This window comes from Egretta garzetta, unplaced genomic scaffold (assembly GCF_000687185.1).
Source record: "Egretta garzetta isolate BGI_Z169 unplaced genomic scaffold, ASM68718v1 scaffold297, whole genome shotgun sequence".
NCBI classification, from domain to species: Eukaryota; Metazoa; Chordata; class Aves; order Pelecaniformes; family Ardeidae; genus Egretta; species Egretta garzetta.
Window position 1 is genome coordinate 5609258 of NW_009260410.1, and position 21237 is coordinate 5630494.

The 21237-nt window shown below is 36.8% G+C and overlaps 1 protein-coding gene across 1 annotated transcript in view; it reads left to right on the forward strand.

The window, feature by feature from the left end:
* The window catches only part of COL5A2 (collagen type V alpha 2 chain), a 55334-nt gene that overhangs the window by 14130 nt on the left and 19967 nt on the right, over positions 1–21237 (forward strand). The window contains exons 11-33 of the mRNA XM_035899122.1: positions 447–500; positions 1960–2013; positions 4152–4205; positions 4907–4960; positions 6184–6228; positions 7448–7501; positions 8342–8386; positions 11922–11975; positions 13613–13711; positions 14185–14229; positions 14336–14434; positions 14879–14932; positions 15987–16094; positions 16570–16623; positions 17349–17447; positions 18120–18173; positions 18677–18775; positions 18885–18938; positions 19037–19090; positions 19561–19614; positions 20181–20234; positions 20570–20614; positions 21063–21161. Of these exons, the coding sequence (XP_035755015.1) occupies positions 447–500; positions 1960–2013; positions 4152–4205; positions 4907–4960; positions 6184–6228; positions 7448–7501; positions 8342–8386; positions 11922–11975; positions 13613–13711; positions 14185–14229; positions 14336–14434; positions 14879–14932; positions 15987–16094; positions 16570–16623; positions 17349–17447; positions 18120–18173; positions 18677–18775; positions 18885–18938; positions 19037–19090; positions 19561–19614; positions 20181–20234; positions 20570–20614; positions 21063–21161 (1485 nt within the window). The remainder of the gene's footprint in view (positions 1–446; positions 501–1959; positions 2014–4151; positions 4206–4906; positions 4961–6183; positions 6229–7447; positions 7502–8341; positions 8387–11921; positions 11976–13612; positions 13712–14184; positions 14230–14335; positions 14435–14878; positions 14933–15986; positions 16095–16569; positions 16624–17348; positions 17448–18119; positions 18174–18676; positions 18776–18884; positions 18939–19036; positions 19091–19560; positions 19615–20180; positions 20235–20569; positions 20615–21062; positions 21162–21237) is intronic.

The following is a 21237-nucleotide window of genomic DNA, read 5'->3' on the forward strand; positions in this document are numbered from 1 at the left end:
AATCAGTGAGTTTGAATTGTTTTGAACCTGCATAATAATGATTATAGTATAAACAATCACTATTATTTTTCTACCACAGACCTGAGGATTAACCACTGGTAAAACTGTACCTGATAGTGTAACTTACACACAGGATGATGAGAATATTTTTTTTTGGGGGGTGATAAAATGATTCAAAAATAAAAGCAAGAGCCAGAGATTTGGAACAGCAGCACTTTTTTTTTTTTCCTCCTAAAGAATCCATCCTATATTTTTATATAACATAACGCAGATTTCTTAGGGGCAGGATGGTTAGAAAGAGCACTACAAAAATTAAGAAAGTGTGCTTAGGCACAAAATCATCCCTTTTCTACATCTGTTTTTATAAAATCAGGCTTTGAAATGGCGAAAGTAGATATTTTAGCAATGGCTAAATTGACTTCTCAACAAATATATTTATTTCTTAGGGTCCAGTTGGTTCTCGTGGACCAGAGGGACCTCCAGGCAAACCTGGTGAAGATGTAAGTTTGTTATTCTTTGTATCTTGTTTTATTTTTAATAAAATAAATACTGGCATCTTTGAGACAGTGACTAACCAGCAGATGTGCCTGTTGTAACTATTTTTATCTATTTACTTTTCTTTGTAATCATACTCCTCATTAAGTGCAGTGTCATAATTATAAATCCTAGCAATCCTTTTCAAAACCCTCCTATCTTTTCCTTACGTGTCACCATCATACCTAAGGTTTAAGCACTGTCTCTTTATTATTTCTTGCCTCAGCCAGCTCTTCTGCTGAGATGTCTTTCTTGACATCAAACATAAAAATATAGCACAGTTAGGAGGGGGCAATTGGAGGTGTCTCCTCTCTTTGGGATCGGATGATGAGTTAGAAGAACTGTAATGATAACATTCACCTGGATCTGGACAATAAAATTTTAGCATTTAATTTTTTTTTAACTTCTTAATAATTCATTATATTTATAACTGATTTTATTACTCTATCCATGAATGTACACATATATGTAAGATGTATGTGTTATAAATGTTGCATAAGTATGTATGTACTGCACAATAGCCTAAGAATTTACCTGTAGATGTATATTACTTGTTTGCAAAGAACACTAAATCCATCTGAACTGTAACTTATAACTTGGAAATGAGTTGAAAACTGCAGATGCTGGATATTTTAGTATAAAAATTACCATAGCTTGTGTAACAGCTGCTTTCCCATTAAACGGTACAAAGAGTTATAAGAATCATTGGAAACAGTTAACTCTCAGTGCAGCGAAGCCAAATCTTGATACTGCTCTAAGAACTTCCTCCACTTCCAATGTATGTATGAGTTTCTTTAATTGCATTTTACCTTCTCTCTGTCCAGAAGATATTTTTCTGAAGCCCAGACTCCTGGTTGCATTTGAAATGATTAATGCATATAAAGGAATGTTTGCTTGTGACTTCGGAGGACTTAGAATAATCTTTGAAAGACGCTTATTTGGTTCTACCATATTTTCTTTCCTCTTGTGTGACACAGAAAATAATCACTGACCTAGAACAAAATTATACACATTTTAAAACATTTCAACAGAAGGGGAAGTAACAAGCTATAATGCAGACAGTTTTAGATTCTGCTTCTATGGACACTTAAAGTAATTTGACTCTGCATGAGGATGACAAAAGGTTGCCTCATTAATTCACAGGAAAGCTATGTTGCAGCACCATCTTGTGATGCCGAGATGCATTTTGGAATCAGTCTTCAGTTTGCACAATTCTTTGTTAAAAACCTTTCTAAAGTTAACGTGTCTAGTGCGCATTGCTAGTCATGTGTGCAGGTGATTTATATCACTGAAATTGTCACCGTAAAGAGAAGATATGTAATACTGATGTGAATGTCCTCATTTGTTTGAATGGAAGAATGATAAAAGAAGTTAATCTTCACATTTGCTGTTTTCATGTGTTCCTTTTTTTTTTTCTTTCCTTAGGGTGAACCTGGTAGACCAGGACAATCCGGTGAGCCTGGATTTCCAGGATCTCCAGTAAGAGCATGACTATTTACATTTATGTCATCAGTATCTTTTTTAATAATGAGTGCACAGCTCTGCCATTCAATTTCTGAAGTGCTCAGAGAATATAAAATTATATCAGGTTGGAGTGGCATTGTTTACCTTTGTAACAGCCAGTCTGAGGGCAGGGGAAGAGGGGATTGAATTATTAATTTCATATATATTTTCAATATGCAAATATGATTAAAGGATTTCCAAATAATATGTACTTGTACTGCACAGGATACTTGTCATGGTTTACTCTAGAAAAAAAAGAAAGCTGGTATATCTGATGATAAAATTACATAATTTTATAATCTTATATAATTCTGGCCCATATTAAGAGTTCTACCTTCATCAGTGAAGTATCTGTACCTGGAAGGGAGCTGTAGTGTGGCTGAAAAGGGGACACATAAATCCCAGAACTGAAGCCACCTGATACACATTGTCTCTTAAGCTGCCTCCTCTTCTTTTTAAGCATCCAGTTTTTTCCTGGCAATTTTGTTAGCAACAGTTGATACGATCTCTTGGAGAGAGAAATGACTTTTTAGCAAGGCAGTGTGATTTCCTAAGCTTTCCTCCTAAGTTTTATAGATCAAAGACAATGTTTTGTAAGCTGCTTGAGGCAAATGTAGTCTGTGGAGTATTGTTCTGTTCAGATCAAGCTGTTTTGCTCAGTAGAATAATCTTTTAGAAGACTTTCTAATGAAGGCAAGAAGTATTGCAACTGCTCACACACACAAAAAATATCATTAAGAGCTTGCTGTAATTACATAGCACCATTGAATACCCTGATAGTTTATCAGAGAAGTGTGCCATGTCTTGATCAATGACAAGGCCCATAGACTGCTAGGAGATACCTGATGGCTGTTTCCTCTTGTACATGATTTACCTCCTTCACATGTAACTTGTCCCATGTGTGTGCTTCTTGATTGCCCTGGTTGTATAACCTGATGTACATATGCCACTGAGCATGGGCCAAATAAAGTTTTTATGGGCTATATTGAGTCCACACAAGCATAATTTGTACAATTTCAAATTTACTTGCAAGACCTTGTATGACAACAGAGATTGTCCTTCGCGGAGAAACCTACTGAGTATAAATAATGTCAAGCAATCTAATATATTCATTTCAGAAATTTCATACCTTTATAAAGTTATTTTCCCATTAGGAGTCTGCAAACTCTGGAGTAATTTCCTACTGAACTTTATGATCAAACGTTATCCATATAATTGACTATGGGAAGACAAAGACCTTTTTTACATTCCTTGATGCTAACAAGGAAACAGCTTGTCTGTGTGTGAAATTCTCCTCTCTCATGCGGAGATCTCATATGTTCTTTTTCGCTCCTCTGCATATCAGTGTTGCTTCATCATGCTTCATTTTCTATAATATATGGTAATGATTTATTGCTATGCTGATAGGTATGAACTATAATCTTTTTGAGAATGTTGGTTCAGAAGGACCATAAAGGAAGAAATTATATGTTTATTCAGTTTGCTGAATTGTTGTTATCTGAGAGGATGAAGGTGTTAATGTGATTTCCATTATAAATTCATGTGACCAGTCTTCTAACATGAGGCACCTAGCTCCCTTCCATTACTTAGTCTTTCCTGAAACAGAAACTTGGTAGCAAACTAAATGCAAGACAACTTTGGTTTAATTGTTAGGTGCGTTTTAATAGCAGTTGTTTATCATGCTACTTGATTGACATATTCTGGAAGAACATGTACAGTCTGCAGTTTGGTCTCAGTTTCTATTTTATTTTAAATGGTAGCTCTGAGTTTTGAGTTCTGTTTAATTAATGTTTCTTCATTTTAAGGTTCAAAACTTGATCTACCACTAGTCATTACTTCTGTTTGAGGTTTGATCATACACCAATGTAAACAATAAAGTTTTTAATATCAGTGAAAATGTACATAATGCTGAGACCGTCTAACTTCATAGCATGTTATGCTGTATCATCTGTGACACACTCAAATGCTATGCCTCACTATATTATGTCACCAAGGCGAAGGAGTGTTAGGAGTATTACTATCAATGCTGCTACCCTCTTCCCTGTTAGCAGCATTATCTCTGGGTTTATCTGCAGAAATCAGGATTTTATTTGTTTTTTCTTTTTTGTACTTAGGGGCCTCGAGGCTTTCCTGGTGCTCCTGGTCTCCCAGGGCTCAAGGGTCACAGGGTAAGAAACATGATTTTCCCTCTCCCCTCTCCATAAGATGATGTTTCCAGGCAGTTTCAATATAAAGAAAGTGAATTTCACTACACTTTTAGTCTGGCCAATTGCAGCAGAATGCTTGGCATCTGAGAGAAAGAGGGCCTTGCAGAAAATCAATGCTATTCCCCTTTAAGCTGACCTATGTGTTATATTCTCTAGCGCTTTCTTCACTCTACTTTCAAATGATCTGGGAATCTGGAGCCCTGCCAAGTTTCAGGAGGCACAAACCTGACAGTTCCCTCACTTTGTTGGCAAGTCTTGCATTAGGGTGGGGAACTTGAGAGGTGGATATGTTTGCAACATGGAGTGATTACAAATTACCAAGCTTTCTGGCCAGAATTTTACTTTAGGGAGGAATAAATAGGTTTCCTATGGCTCAGAGCCTCCTCCTTGTTGTTTTAGGATTTTTTTTTTTTAAAGTTCTTGTTTTAAAAAGGATACCAAATCCAAGGAAATGTACCTTGTACAAATGGTTTCCATTTAGGAAATGTTTAAAAACTTTATTCCATCTGTTTTTTTTCTTTGTTTTTTAACTTTCTTGCTCTTGCCACCTCTGATCCATTCTTAACACTTTAGTATCAAGTTATTTTAACAATAATAGTAGGAATGCTCTGTGTTTCTATATACTTAAATACAATTTCTCCATATTTTTATAAATCTTACAGGGATTGAAAGGACTTGATGGTCCAAAAGGTGAAATTGGAGCAGCTGGAGCAAAGGTATTTTCATGGCCCAAAGAACTAAATGCTTAAGCATGTTTTCTGTGAAGCCAAAATGTTGAAAGATAGTAGATATTTCAAATGCAGCTTTCTACCCTCTCCTGCCAGTGCTACTTGTATGGAGTGGAGAGGCTACTTGGAATTGTCCATCTTTACTGTGTGTTTGATCCATATAAACTGCTATACAATGACGTGTCTGGGCTTTATACAGGAAGAGTGTTCAATAGTGCCGGTTACAATTTCAGCTGGGGCTCAGTTTTAGGCCTGCAAGGTATACTGGGTGAATTGACTGAAGTCTGCCTGTGACACCTACGTAATACTGAAGACAGCAAGGTCTGCTAACAAAGAGCTCCTGCACATCTTGCAGTTTTCCACTTGGGCAGTTTGTGGTTCCTGTTGGCTTTATGCAACCAAGCTGAGAGAGGAAAAACAGGGGTGTTTTTACACAATATAATATAATATAGCATGGTACCACTAAAACCTGACTCCTCTTTTGGATTACCATACTAAAGATTGACTTAAGAGAAACAGGCATTGGAGAGGAGAGAGAATATATTTTATCAAACTGACTATTTTTCACCTACCAGTTTTATTGTCTCAGAATTTTTGACCCTCACTGGTACTGCAGTACCCTTACAACTTCAGCTTAAAGCAATGGTAATGTGGGATAGCCAGCTGGAGGCACTTCTTTCAAGACGGATTAAAAATTATTTTAAAAGAGCATAGAACACTTTTTTTCAGGCTTTTCCATATTAATCAGTGCTGATGATGAAACATTTTTGGCCTAGCGTAGGTGGTAGTCACAGGTGGGACAGAACTATTCCTTTAGATTAAAAAAAAAGTAAATGAAGTGAATCTTCCAAAATCTAAATTTAAATGTGAAATCAGTAGTTAAGGAGAGTTTGTGTAAGAAAAGATTTCTTTCTTGAGATTGCCTACCACTTTTCTGTGGAGGCAACAACAGCAGGAGATTGATGAGAAACTGTGCAGTGGGTGGTGTGGGCTGTTAGCTAGAACAGGTAGGTGTTAAATCTCCTTCGCTGAGGATATGTAAATATGGCATTTCCCATCAGCATGGGGAACAGTGCCCTTGATGCATGCAGGTGACTGTGCAAATCTGCCTCTTGGGTCTAACATAAGCAGGGAGGACAGGGAGGAAGCATGGAACTCCATTTTCCTCTAAACCATTTCCTCTAATTGTGTCATTTCATTTCCATTTCTAGGGAGAAGCTGGACCAACAGGTGCCATGGGTGCAACGGGTCCTCTAGTGAGTGTCATGTGCATTGGATATTGTGGAAGTGGCTTTAAGATTGTAAATGGTATTGCCAATAGGAATTTTAAGGTTTTGATATCTGTACTTGATGTCATAAAGCTGAACTTTCTCTTAATTAAGCCTTTGTTTTCTATTACACTGACAGTACATTGGTCTGCTATAAGCTGTTATTCTTCACAATTCACAGCCATAGATAAAAATGATAAATCAGAAAGCTCAACAGAAACCAGAATGTAGGTTTTGTGATTGTTTGCCTACTCATGTAAGTGTAAGGTGACTACGTTTTCTTTTTTACATGTTGATGTGTCATATGGACCGATTTCAGTACAAGAAAAACTGGTTTAGGTTGCTCTGAGATAGAAGTGAAATAATTTAGGTCAGAAATGCACCAAGGACAGAGGATTTTGGAGGTTATGGTGAGGAGAAGCATGCATGACATGGAAGTGAAATGGAGAAACCTTTTCTCGGAGTTGTTGTCATTCAGATACAGTTTTGGACAACTGAATACTTGTGAGCAGTGTAACGTGCCCAAAATTGACCCTCAGCAGTGCTTCTGGAAGTAAAGCACCTTTCTGATATCAGATAATGACATCTCTCTGCGAAGCACTATCTTGTGTCATGCAGAATGTAATATCCCTGAAGTGTGAATGAGATGTAGTAAATGAGATTGCATTATTGACCCTGGTGAGTATATACAGTATTTATTCTGATGTATTTAAAACTGGAAATACTGTTGAAACAGGAAAAGAGAAATTACAGTCTGTTAAATTTCCACCGGGCAAGCCTGTGAGGCTGCAAGGATTTATGTAAGCTGCTACTTCTTTTTGGCTATAGGACAGGATAAGCTACAGCAACTTGGTTCTGTAACTGTTGTTCACACCATCTGCCCTTCTCACACTTGTACTCTCAGTGAACCTAATCACGTTCCTGTTCTAACAGGAGCAAATAAAAAAATCTTGTTAGAATACAAGCAAATAAAGAAGACTGAGCAGAAAATTGCTGAAGAGCAATGCAATGTGAAACTTATTTGAAGCAAAGTATATATATAAAAAAAAAAGTAAAAAAGCAAAGAAAAATAAGAAAATAAAAGATGGGGTGGCATGTGTTCTCTCCACTATGGGGGGAAAAAAAATCAAGTAACTTGTGTTTTCTCCTTTTTGTTATTCTGCCATGATGAGCTCCTAAATAATACACTTTTTGTTCTCTCGTCAAGGGACCTAGAGGAATGCCAGGAGAAAGAGGTCGAATTGGACCACAGGGTGCCCCTGTAAGTAGGATCTTCTTTCTCTCTCCTTGTAATTCTTCCCTTGTTTTACTTAAATTTAAATCCCTGAGCCTGAAAGTGTTTATTCTGTGGTTGCTAGTCACTTCCATGGTGAGTTCTGCTGTAGGTTAAGACAGGCCTGAGCAGAGATTTGAGGGTGAGACCTTTACTATGAATTTCAAAAGCCAAAAACAGTTTTAAAAGGAGAATCTTAGCCGTATGGTAATTTCTCATACCAGAGCTGCCCTCAAGGCCAAATTACCCTCACAACACTTTTTTTTGTGATACAAAAATATATTCTTTGTTTCAGTGAAATTTCTCTTGAGAGGCTCTTTTCACCAAAAATTACTGAACTAGAAATAATAGGTATTGATTTTGTCTGGAAAGCTTAAAATGAAAGTTTAGATTTTCAAATGAAATTAAGTCTTATAATTTAATTCCAGGTGATAAAGCTGTCTTCTTAAAAAGTATTTCGCTTTTCAGCAAAAAGAGGGATTAGCCTTGACATGAGATCTTATTTGAGTAGTAATTTCTTTCTGTTGCTTTATGTCCAGTGTCAAGTATTGTTATTTCTGGCATTTCTCCCCATGACTTTTATGTGCTCCATACAATGACACTGTCAAAATATTGCCCGCTCTGAAAATAGAGAAATCCATTAACTTGAAGGGGAGCATAATTTCTTCCAGCAGTTTTCGATGCGAGTGTTTGGAGGGCTCTGCAATCCAGCAGAAAATTTCTCTGATCGCTTTGTATGGCTGTTATCACAAATACTAACAATAAATAAATAAATTTAAAAAAATAGAGTTCTTATACATATTCTGTCTTGTCTATTTTCATATCTAGGGTGGGCGTGGCCAGCATGGTATGCCTGGGAAGCCAGGGCCAATGGTAAGTTTCTTTCTTAATCACCTATTTTTTTCACCTTATATTATCTACTTGCCTTTTGACACTACCAAAAGAAGTGCAAAAAATTGCTGGTAACAGTTAAGTGCACATGGAATTATCTGTAAGTGATTCCTACTTCTACTCATTTTAGCTTTAGTGCTGTCCTCTGAGAAATCATATTCTGTAGTTTGCTTCATCTAAAGATTTTCATTTGCAGAGGAGTGGCATCTTTCCTGGTGAGGTGATGCTTTGCTGCTTTTATGAAGTGGGATCCATATTGTAGGGAGAAAGGTGTCTTAAAAATATGCATTGTAATACAAAACAGTTTAAAATTACATATTATCCTTCCTTCACATACAGAGTTAGCAAATGAGATAGTGCCCGTTCTCAACAGGAAGAAATGCCACTCACTGACAGCAGAACTTGCTACCTGCAATTGATCATTATAAAATGTGTAAAAGATAGCCTTTGAATTTTGGACAGTCGCACATTGAACTGATGAAACAGAAGCCTGTGTGTGAATGTCTGCCAAACTGAGAAAGCTTGGTATGCATGACTGTAGAAAGTTCTCACCCAATTGCAACAGGGCTGAAGATGACTCTGGTGGTTTATACTATGGATGTCTGTGTATCAAAGGGTGATGGTTTCAATCCTACAATCCAATCTCACAGTGCATTTGCAAAATGCATTTGAATGAATTCACATGAGTATTAGGAAGCCAGTGGGATTATTCACATACATGCAGTTAATTATGTGTTGCTTTTGCAAATTGTCATGGTTTAACCCGGAAGGCAGCTGAACACCACGCAGCCTCTTGCTCACTCCCCGTCTCCCTCAGTGGGATGAGGGAGAGAATCGGAAAAAAATGAAAGTTTGAGAAAAATATAATAATAATAATAATAATAATAATAATAATAATAATAATAATATGGTAAAAGAATATACAAAACAAGTAATGCACGATGCAATTTCTCACCATCCGCTGACCAATGCCCAGCCCTCCTCTGAGCAGCGATTGCTCTCCCCTGGCCAGTTTCCCCTGAGCATGACATCATATGATCTGGAACAGCCCTTTGGCCAGTTGGGGTCAGCTGTGCCCTCTCCCAGCTTCTTGAGTGCCTGGCAGAGCAGGGGAAGATGAAAAGTCCTTGACTGTGTGTAAGCACTGCTTAGCAACAACTAAACATCAGTGAGTTATCAACATTCTTCTCATCCTAAATCCAAAACACAGTGCTATGCCAGCTACTAGAAGAAAATTAACTCTGTCCCAGTCGAAACCAGGACATAAATGAAATCTTATGATGATTTTGTACTATTTGTGCAAGGCCATCTTCCACTTTAAAAATGTGGTGGTATCTTTTGTTTGCTTTTTTTGAAAGCATTACTTCTAGGATGTGGTTGACAGTTTCTGCCAAAAACACCATACCAAATAAAAAACCCCTCAGAGCCCCAAAACACACATGCCTGCAATTAAAATTTAGTTCTGTGCATACTCTTTATGTAATAGTGATATGTCCTGAGAAAAATTCATTTACCTGTGTCATATTGATGAACAGACTGTTTTATTAAAAACTTAATTAAGAAATAATCAACTGTAATAGAAGCTCAAAAATGAGTCTAAGAGCTGCAAAACTCGATTATTTAGTATATCATGAAAGAAGGGTAACTTGTTAGAAGAAACTTTCAAACAATGAAAAGACTCTTCAGTACGGAAAATACATTATAAAATTAAAAAAAGGTGGGTCTTGAGCTGTCAAACTCTACATGAACCTTGAAATTTTTCTTTGGCATAGAATATGAGCTCAGCTTCACTGAACATGATAATTGGTTGGCTAACATTTTGGGTAAAATCCCATGTAGTGTCACAAGGGAGATACTGGTACTTAGTGCATATGTTCCTCATTGGAGGAAGTGTTAATGAGATGCATTGTTATTTGGGTCAGTGCAGTGGTACACCGTAATTCTGGAATTCTTCCTGCAACAAAAGAGAGATTTGGCAGACATGTATTTGTGATCCAATAAACTGGGACATAGGTTTTCAAAAATATACTTAGTGAGCTGTTACATCAGTTCTGGAGAAATCCAGTGCAAGGTCATGGCAGAAGTGTTGTCTGCAATTAATGCTCAGTGAGACAGATTGTTCTTATTAAGTTTGTCAGCAGAGCTTTATTACACAGAACATTTTTTCACAGTATGCATCATATTTTACAAAAAGAGAGAAAATCAGGAAAAGATAAAGAGGAATCATCTGAGAACAGTGTTGTAGTGAATATTTATGACCACTGTGTGCCGCCATCCAGAGAGTTTATGATACAGTGGAAATATCTTCTGTTGAATGTCTTGTTTAGCACAAGAGGCATTATGAAAATGCAAATAATGTACAAATTTACTCTAAAGCCCTTAATTGGAAGTCTTTCTATTTAGCAAAACAAGGTTTGCATCATACCATACAGGTATATCCAAGTGCACACACTTGAAGTTTGCCATGTAATGCAGCCCCAGCTGTTTGTGTCCCTGCCCTAACTTCATGCCCTTGCAGCCCCATGAGGTGCACCTATGCTCTGCAGTGCAATGCACCAAAAATTTAGCTCTAGAACCAGCAATAGTGTAGGCACATCAATACTACAGTCTGCTCATGCTGCCAGCCATTCTTAGATACAGCATCGACTACCTCAATATATAATGCTATTTGGGAAGACCTATACTGGGTTTGGGAGCTGAAGATGTACCTCTGCACTGCATTGTGTTTTGTGGCGCGGAATAACACAGCCTTTCCTCCATGTCCTTTTCCAGAAATGCCTGCCTATCTCTGAACAATGATCCAAGCAGTAAACTGTCTCTGCTGTATGTCTTTGTCTACACAGCCTTGAAAATTTGATACAAAATCTGTGTTTTAAAGTTTGCAAATGAAGTTGGCTGTGATTTTGAGAATTTCTATGGGGCAGAAGAATAGGAAGCAGGGCATGAATTTGTATAGCCTTTAATTATATTTTCACTTGTCATGTTGCTTACCTCAAAAATCTTGTCTAGCAACCCAATTGTTTCAATGTAGATGTGGCTCGTATTCCTCTTTTTCCTAGAGTACAATTTTAAGTTTAAAAGCATTGAAACTCTCCTTTGCTACGTTCTGTAGGACGAATTGTGATCACTTAACACCTCTGATCTTTTCATTACCATACCACAGTACCATAGATGTGAAAATAGGATATAATATTTTATTAAAAACTAAAATTGAAAAACAATTGCTATATAATAATTGTCAACTGTGTACACCGCAATTTGTGCCTTAATAGCTGAATCAAGAGCTGTAACTTTGCTGGTCAGTAAATACATTATTAAAATACTGCAGAACAATTCTATATAATGTATGTTTATCACTTCAAAAATTATATTTATAGGTATTTTGGTTTTGTTATGAACAAATGTTTTATGACTAAAAAATACATTTAATCCCAGAACCATATTTACCCAGTGATTAGATACCAATCTGTATGATCTAAACTGCAGAATTACAGCTTTGTGTGTTTGTCTCTCATAGGGCCCACTTGGCATAACTGGTTCTCCAGGTTTTCCAGGTGCTCCTGGTATAAAGGTAAAAAATAAAATAAAAATATTTTTTTAATATGTCTAACAACACAGAATTAAAAAATGTGTACTAGATTACACAGAGTTCAGACTGTCATGTATACAGGTCCCTAAGTGTTGCTGTGAAATCAATCTTAATCAAGACCTTGAGACAGAAATCAGAATTGCAATTCACCACAGCTAGGATATTTCTCTGCTTTCGATTTTGCCTGAGTTAAGGGCTGATTATAAGATGACTGGCATGCTGTACCTCAGGAATCTTGTCCATTATATTCAAAGAATGACAAGAGGCATTATGACAAGTTAAGCTGCGAGGACTAGTCTAAGACAGTACGGAAGCGGTACCTTCTAGTGCTGAAACTTCCAGTTTTGGCCAAGAACGCTTCTTGAGATGACCTAGACTGGTAAGGCAAATGCCTGAACCCCAACAGAGATGTACTGCAGTTCATCACAATAGAGCAAATGATAATTACCACCTTTTGTGGCTCTGTGTGATTGGACTGAAATGGAAAATTTTCACTGGCTGCAGCGCTGTCTTTGTGGGACTTTCTTCTCTTGTTTTTTTTTTTTTTTCTACTTTTTTTTTTCCCTAGTTTTGAGAATATGTTGCAAATATAGAAAAGACAACTCATACAGCTTCCTTATGCTTCTTATACTTGCCCTCCACCCAGTTGCTCCTCTTTATTCCTTTGCACTCCTAAAACATGATAGGAAAAAATTATCCAAGAAACTCTCTAGTCAGGTAGCCAAGTTCAGCAGATGTTTTGTGTTGTTGTGAAGCTGGCAACATTCACGGAACAGTTTTTTGGAAACAAGTCTTAGGAAGAGTATTAACTCTATACAATTAAATGACAGATCTTTTAGTGCATGTCATAAAATGTTTTGGTATGGCTAAGCAGTATTTCATACCTAAATAAGTGTTTGAAGAAGCTGTCACATGATGAATCAACAAAAGCTTTTGAAAAGGAGGGGCTACCTTCAAGTTTGATCATCAGATGATGTAAAATTGGAATAGTTGCTCTGAACTCATAAAAGCTAAGCAGACTATACAATGAAGATGTGGACTTCAGTTATAAAGACATGATATTAACAGCCATCAGTTCCAAAAGGCAAATTTCCTATATAAAGATAAAATTCAAAGGAGCTGCTAGGAGGAATTTTTTTTTATTGGAGCATCCAGTCCAATCTTACGGGGATTTTATATTTAATATAGTGCCACAACAGTGAGTTAATCTATACTGTGCAAAAAGACCCCAGATGTGTTATCATTTCTAAATCTTCAGCCTTAGCTGTTAACGAAGCTAAAAAAATTAAGTTGTCAAATTACAGATTTTAGAGAGAGATGTCTAAAAATATTTGATCTGATTTGGGCCACTGGATACAATGCTGCTTCTCTGTAGAAGGTTTCCTTGTCCTTGTATACACCAAGGAAAAATTCTGATTGCACTTTTAAAGTTTACATTCACAGAGAAGTAGTAGAAGCAGAATTTAGGTAAGCAAAAAAAAATATTTTAACGATAATAAACTATTTCAAAACCTGAACTGTTTTTTCTCTTATAAACTCAGTATTCCTCCTTAGTTACTTTGTAGCTCTGCTTTTTAGAGCAAAATAACCTCCAGTTGTTTTCTCATGTGAAATCTTAGGGTGAAGCAGGTCCAACAGGTCCTCGTGGTCCTGAAGGTCCTCAAGGACAAAGAGGTGAAACAGGTCCACAGGGCCCAGCTGGATCACAAGGTCTTCCTGTAAGTACATTAAATTGAGTTCCTCAGTGCTCAGCTTGTGCCTGTTGCCTGTTTATAGGGAATTTTAATGCCCCACTTGATAGACACTGAGTTTTGCTCAAAATACTTTTTTTTCCCAGGAAAGGAAAGGTCTCATTCATTTGTTTTCTGTTTACTTTGCTGAAAATAACTTTCCATTATTTAATTAAAACAACTTGGAAAACTGAAAGTTACACAGCTTGATACAGTCTCAGCCATAGAAGTACTTTAAAGCTTAAGCTTAAACATTAAGATCTTAACGATTAAAAATCACATTAACTTGCATACTTCGTTACCCATATTACCATTTGCACAACTAGATTGTAAGTTGCTGTATTTATTCAATAGCCTTTATTGTCTGGTCTTGTAAAGTGGATAAAATAACTATCTTCTGCTTTTGTTATCAATACCCTCCTCTTTAAAATTAATTTTAATAATTGGTATATTATCTTTAGGGTACCGAAGGGACAGATGGTTCCCCAGGTGCTAAGGGCCCTACTGTAAGTAATCATAACACTTGTTGAAGAAATAGTGTAAGTGAAGTTATTTTATTTCCTTATTTTTATTATGTTGCCTTACTGTGCTTGCTGTTCTTTCTATTTGTAGGGATCTCCAGGCACCGGAGGGCCCCCTGGTTTATCAGGTCCACCTGGTTCCCCAGGACCACAGGGCAGTACTGGCCCACCTGGTATTCGAGGCCAGCCGGTAATGATGTCTTTGTTTCTGTAGAAATTATAATGTCTTGCAAATGTGTAACTATGAAACTAAAACAGTGATTAACAGTGGGGTTCCTTTAAACAAATTAATAGCATGCTAATGAATATGCTGAGGCTTGGATCTTGTGAGTCTTCTGTATGTCCAAAATACTGTTTTTGCTTTCTGAAAGGTCTAAGAAAGAAGAGTGTCTATATAAACTTGGGCAAACAGTAACAGTTATCTACTGAAATGGTCTTGTTTAAGTTTTTGTCTTGATAACATCAAAATAAGCATGCTAAGGGGAAAGACAAACCATTTTAAGCATCCTATTATATTGCCTACAATGAGTTACTAAACTAGGAAATGTTTTTCTGTTTCATAGCATAATACAACATGGTCAAATGATTTATGCAGTTTTAACCTTAAGGTTGTTATTTATGTGTTTGTTTTCAGGGAGACCCTGGTGTCCCCGGTTTCAAGGGAGAAGCAGGACCCAAAGGTGAACCTGTAAGTCTTCATATGCTTTGTAAGATGAAAAGGAATCACAAAGGCTTGTATGAGTATTTTGAATAGATTCTTACAATTTTCAAGACACTGCCAATGCTCATAATCATGAGAGTAATTAGTGTGGAAAACAAACCTGACTAGACACTACTAACAATGAATGGCAAAGCAGGTCCTTTGATGTTTTAAATCACCTACCCATTATCGGCCTTACAGGACTCAAAGACAGAAAAAACCAATTAGTGCATCTGCTGAGGTTTCTGTAGCACACAGAATGCGCGTATTCTAATTTCTTCATGTCATACGAAATGGATCTGTATGATTCTGGAGATTTAGGAGCATGCAGTCCTTTTTATTTTAAACTTACATTTAATACATTTTATACTTATGCAGTTATAGATATATTAATGATATTTTATTTATATGTTAAAATAATATAGATATTAATACATTTATGGTATGAATAGCTTTTTAGCCCACAGCTAACATTTGTGAAAGATTCTTTGATAACGTGGCTAATTCCATGCTGTAACCATGTGAATCTTGGAAGATAAGTGATTGTGCAGAGTTGGAGTCAGTTTGACTTGTTGACCAATCTTTAGTTTTTCTTTCTGACTAGTTAAATGATCATGTAATAACTGACAAAAATGTACAGTTTCCTTACCACTGACTGTCTTCTCCTTTGAGAATTTCTACTAGAGTCTCATTGAATTTTTAGTCCTATGCAGCTTGTACAATTGATAATAAATACAAATTATTGTGTCTGAGCAAATAGGTGTTTATAAGAATCACTGTACAGCTGAGCTGCAGAATTACAGTTTATTCATAGTGCACTTCTTACTTAGGTTTTAAACATTGTAAAAGAGAGAAGCTGATGCTGAAAAGCTGTATTTTTTTAACCAATTCAAAACCTAACTATTTTTTTTTCCTTCTTTATTTGGAAAAATGTTTCTGATGTTTAGGAGACAGTCTGTTTTAATATAGCTAGGAAATGGTGAGCTTAACAATGATTTTTTTTTTTTTTTTTTTTTTTTTTTAAATATTTTACTTTCACTAGGGTCCACAAGGTCCCCAGGGTCCCATCGGCCCAGTAGGTGAAGAAGGGAAAAGAGGTCCTCGAGGTGATCCAGGGTCAGTAGGTCCACTAGGTCCTGTTGGAGAGAGGGTAAGAAATCCAAAGGAATAATATGTCTTGAGGGATGCACTGCTAAGCTGAGAAACCTCTTGATCTAACCACAAATTTTCTTACAGCTTCCTTGTGGGTATAGTCAAACTTTATTTTCCTAACAGTAGTTAATACTGTGAATTAGTTTTTACTCTGTGGGTTCAGTGCACAGGATAGTATGGTAGGAGAAATGATGGAGATATGACAAACTAATCTGCAGATTTTTTGCTTAACCCTGTACAAATGGTCATCTTGCTTTCAGTGAGGCTGTTCAAACAGAAGGAGCTGTTCAGCATGTGTGAATGAAACATTGCTATTTTTACCACTCCAAGTGGTAAAAAAATGCAAGTTTAAAGTATTGAAGTAAGAAAGTTGTAAGGCAATAAACTTAACCTCCAAACCATAAATCTAATACTTTATTTGCAATAAGTTGTAAAAATTAAGATAATAATTTTGTATCTATGGCTTTTCCTAGGGTGCTCCTGGTAACCGTGGTTTTCCAGGTTCTGATGGCTTGCCTGGACCAAAGGTAAATGAAATTAGATTGTCCATCTTTTATTGGGTTGGTTTTAAACTTTTCATACATACAGTTATGTAGAAAGAAAGTGTTCCATTAAAATGACCTCTTCTGGGCAAATAGGCAGATCCTCAAAATCACTGGAAGCAGGACCAAAAGGAATTGACAAATACCAAAAAGGGGTCTGAATGTTTTGAGACTACATTTTTTTTGGAAAAAGTCACTTTCAGTTCCTGTGATGTTCAGCTTTGCTTGCTTGTCCCTGACTTAATGCTCCCTCATGCTGAGATGTGACTAGATAAGAAACATTGACTTGTTCTACTACTATATTGCTGTGTATTGCTCTATAGTAGGTATCTCTTTGAAAAAGTGCCTTTTCTTTGTGTGTGGTATAGTTTTACTAGACTCGTTGCTTGAACAGATGGGCTTATCTGTCTTTGGCTTTCCTGCTATGACACTTCCAGGGAAGTGACTCATGTATGTATTTGTCTAGGGTTTCTGTAAATTCCTGATTTCTTGGTAAAAATACAGGGATTCTAAAATTCTTATATAAATTTGCTTTATGGAAGAGACAACTTTTAAGTAATAAATTGGGAAAAAAGTAATAATACAAGTATTAATAATTTGTAACTCTCTTTTCAAAAGTAGGTCCTTAATAGAAGACACCTGTTTTATTTAACCTTCTCTTACTGTTGCCATTCTACCTGTTAACTAGTAGCCCATTGGTATCTTTCTAGGGTGCCCAAGGAGAGCGTGGCCCAGCGGGTTCTTCTGGGCCTAAAGGAGGTCAGGGAGATCCTGGACGTCCTGGTGAACCTGGCCTCCCAGGTGCAAGGGTAAGGAACTGATAGCAGTACGCTATAAACCGTGGTGGTTTTCATTTTCAAAAGGCAACAAAGAACTTTGCAGAATTAAGAAGCTGTTATACAAGGACAGACTTGTATCAGTGGGGCTACTAAAGGGTAAAAGCCAAAATACCTGTCTTTTTTTCTGCTGATGTCTTCAAAATAGGAGAAATAGCTCTGATTGAGACCAGCTAATGCAATTGAAGGAAGTGTGCTTCTGAAGTACATAGTTGCCACAGATAATATGAATTGAAGGCCAGATTAATTTAAGGCCAACCTTCATTAAATTTGTTCAGTGTTGCATGTCATCTAGAGATTTATTTCAGGAAAAATATTTGAGGAGAATTTGGAATATCACAAAAGAAGAGAAAGGGAGCAGCAAGTATAAGATGTCATATAGATCACTGGGTAATGTTGGCAGAAATAAAGCTGAACCTGTGAGAAACTCAAGAGGTGTAAAAGCAAGAAAAGGGAGAATAGGAAAAGGGAAGATCAAAGGCGGTGGGGGATGAAGCTGTAAAGTGAAGACGAGAGTGAAGACATTTGATACAGAGAAGCTTGCACTATGGTAGTAACTCAGCATGCCTTTTGGTTTTATTTACATTTCTCTATTGTTCTAGAATTATATGCACATCTTAACATCAATTTTATACCTGCTTTTAGGGTTTGACAGGAAATCCAGGTGTTCAAGGCCCTGAAGGAAAACTTGGCCCCTTGGTAAGCAACACAAAAATTAGTCCTTTCAGTTATGCCACAGTAATTCAAAGGCCCCAAGTAATTGAAATTACTTCTATTAACTTGAGTTTTCTTGATTTCTGAAGGTTTATCTTCTCTTTTAACCATTCACTTTAGATTTCTGACTCCAAAACTGGTGCAGATAATGTTCCTTTAGTTTTGTCTGTGTAGCAGTGTCTGTTGTTTTACAGATGATGCAGTATTTTTAAACCATTTTGAACTAAATGTCTTTTCCAACTCTCTCTTTAGGGAAACAATAAAGTATTTATACAAAGTGGCTCAGTGATAATAATTCCATAGTATTTGGTTAAATCCAGCTGTATGGGTAAAGCTATGTCTGCTTTAAAGACATTTTGACTGATAACTGCAGCACCAAACTAGGTTAATGTTATTTTTTTATATACACAAATATTTTCCACAGGTTAACAGGTTCATATGAATAAATATATTTTTAGTTTAATGTGGAAAATGCTTTATCTGTGTAGGGTGCTCCAGGAGAAGATGGACGTCCAGGTCCAGCAGGTTCAATAGGAATCAGAGGTCAGCCAGGCAGCATGGGCCTTCCTGGGCCAAAGGGTAGTAGTGTGAGTATGGTAACTGGTACCCAAGATCTCTTTAACTTTAAACATTTGCATGTATTTTAATGGATGAAAACAGTATCTACAAAAAGTCATTTTTATTTCTGTGAATTAGGGTGATCCTGGAAAACCTGGAGAAGCAGGCAATGCAGGTGTCCCAGGACAGAGAGTGAGTGTGACTGTTATTTGCAGTGATTACAGAAAATGATGCTTTTCTGTTATATATGTTCACTATATAAGACTTCTTCCTATGTCATTTTAATTTAGGGAGCCCCTGGTAAAGATGGTGAAGTTGGTCCTTCTGGTCCTGTTGGCCCACCAGTAAGTCAACTTTTACCACTCTGCCTGCCTGCCAGTTGCTCCATCCATTCATTACTCTTTCTGCTTCTATTTTTATCTTCATGCTAGCTGTTTATTCCAAACAAAAAATCCCAAGATCATTTAAAGAAAAAATTTTCCTAGAAAAATGGGAAGCTTTGTATTGGAAAATAGACATATTAGTAGTCTAATTCCTTTTACTGACAGTTACAAAAAACAGCGCAAGGAGCAAAATTTTCTCATGGTTCATTTTCTTAGCTTCCTTGATTTCAGTGGAACTGAGTGTTTTCCTGTCAGCACAGACTTTTTGGGGGGAGGATCTTAAACAAATAAGGTACATATTATTACATCTTTTAGATCTTGGCCTGGGGTAAGTAAAAATAAACAAATATATAATTGAAAAATATGCATATTCAGAGAGAAGAGCCCACCTATATTCCTCCACTCTATACTCATTACTTTCTTTTGTGTAGGGTCTGGCAGGAGAAAGAGGAGAACAAGGCCCTCCAGGTCCTACAGGGTTTCAGGTATGTGCATTCATTTTTTTTTTTTAAAGAAAAAGATAAACATCCATGTCTATCAACTTAAATTGCAGAAATTCAATCAAGCGATGGATAACAAAACACAACTTCAGAACTGAGGCAATGATGTTCAGAATAATTAGCAATACTTAGCTTTGAAATCATCTGTGCACTAAACTGAACTGGCAAAGGCTTAAATACCAGCTCTGTATCCCTTGAGAAAACCTTTGTTGTTTTTATTTCGAGATTTTTCCAAAGATGTTCCAAATATGGAGCAAAAGGATTGTTTTGATAATGAAGTATTAATTAAGTCAATCCCTCTGTTTATAAAGACCTTTACTTTTAGGGCTGATATGCATATGTCCTACAAATGTTAAAGAAGAGCTGCCATTTCATTTAGAGGGGGAAAACACTGTGGTACAATATTCATGTAGCTATTTTGCTTGGGGATCTCTGAGGGCATACTCCCGTACTGAGTAGAATACTACATTCATATTCTTGGTGTCTTAGTTAAATCTGGATTTACATAACTTTCGATCATGTTAGTGACCATTTTATTTACTTTTTTACAGGGCTTGCCTGGGCCTCCAGGTCCTCCAGGTGAGGGAGGAAAGCCAGGTGATCAGGTAATTGCTGTGTAATTTAACAAGAATTCACTTCATAAACTTCGTGGTTTTACTTTTTCTTCTCTTTGTAATTTAATTTCCCACTCTGTTTCAAAATATGTACTGATGTAGTCCGCAAGCTGTCTGAGAGCTGCTTTTGGATAAAATAATTACTAGAATCTGACCATCATCTTGGACTGAGTTGGACTATGTCCTGTTGTCATGGTCAGATAACATTCAGAACTAGCCACCTACATTCACAGTACTTTGGAAATAAAAATGTTTCTCTCTAATTTCCATAACTATAAGGCTATGAATAATGCTTTCATTCTAATGGTGAGTTCTGTTCTACTTAGGGTGTGCCTGGAGATCCTGGAGCTGTTGGTCCATTGGGCCCTAGGGTAAGTATTTTCTTTCAGAGTTTAAACATTCATAACAGTTCTCTGAGGTTGAAAGTTGATATATAATATGGACTTTAACAGCTAAAGTGGAAATCTGACTTTTTTCCCACCAACAAAATGGTTGTAAACATGGATATGTTTTAGGATGGTTTCTGTAAAGCCTACCACCTCTAATAGTTTCATAGCTCGTGAAGTGATGTTGAGTACTAGCTGCTAAATGATTTGGTTTGCAGCTGTGAAATGACAGTTTTTAGTTTGCTGAGCCACATGCTATTTCCTCTACCTTTAACAGTAAAAGCATAAAGCTGTTTTTTATTTGATCAGTTCTCCTAGAATTTGTTCACGGGCTCTTTTCAAACAGCAGTGTTGAGCTTATGGTGTATTTAGGATTTTGTCTACCAGAGCTGTACCCTGACTTATGGATAAGTAATAATTTTCCATTTTTTAGGGAGAACGTGGCAATCCAGGGGAAAGGGGAGAACCAGGTGCATCAGGACTCCAGGGTGAAAAGGGTATGGCTGGAGGTCATGGTCCTGATGGTCCAAAGGTAAGCTGAATGGGCATTTGTGTTGTTGCAGTGATGTAAGGTATAATTCTGCTCATTAGCATGAACATAAGAGAAC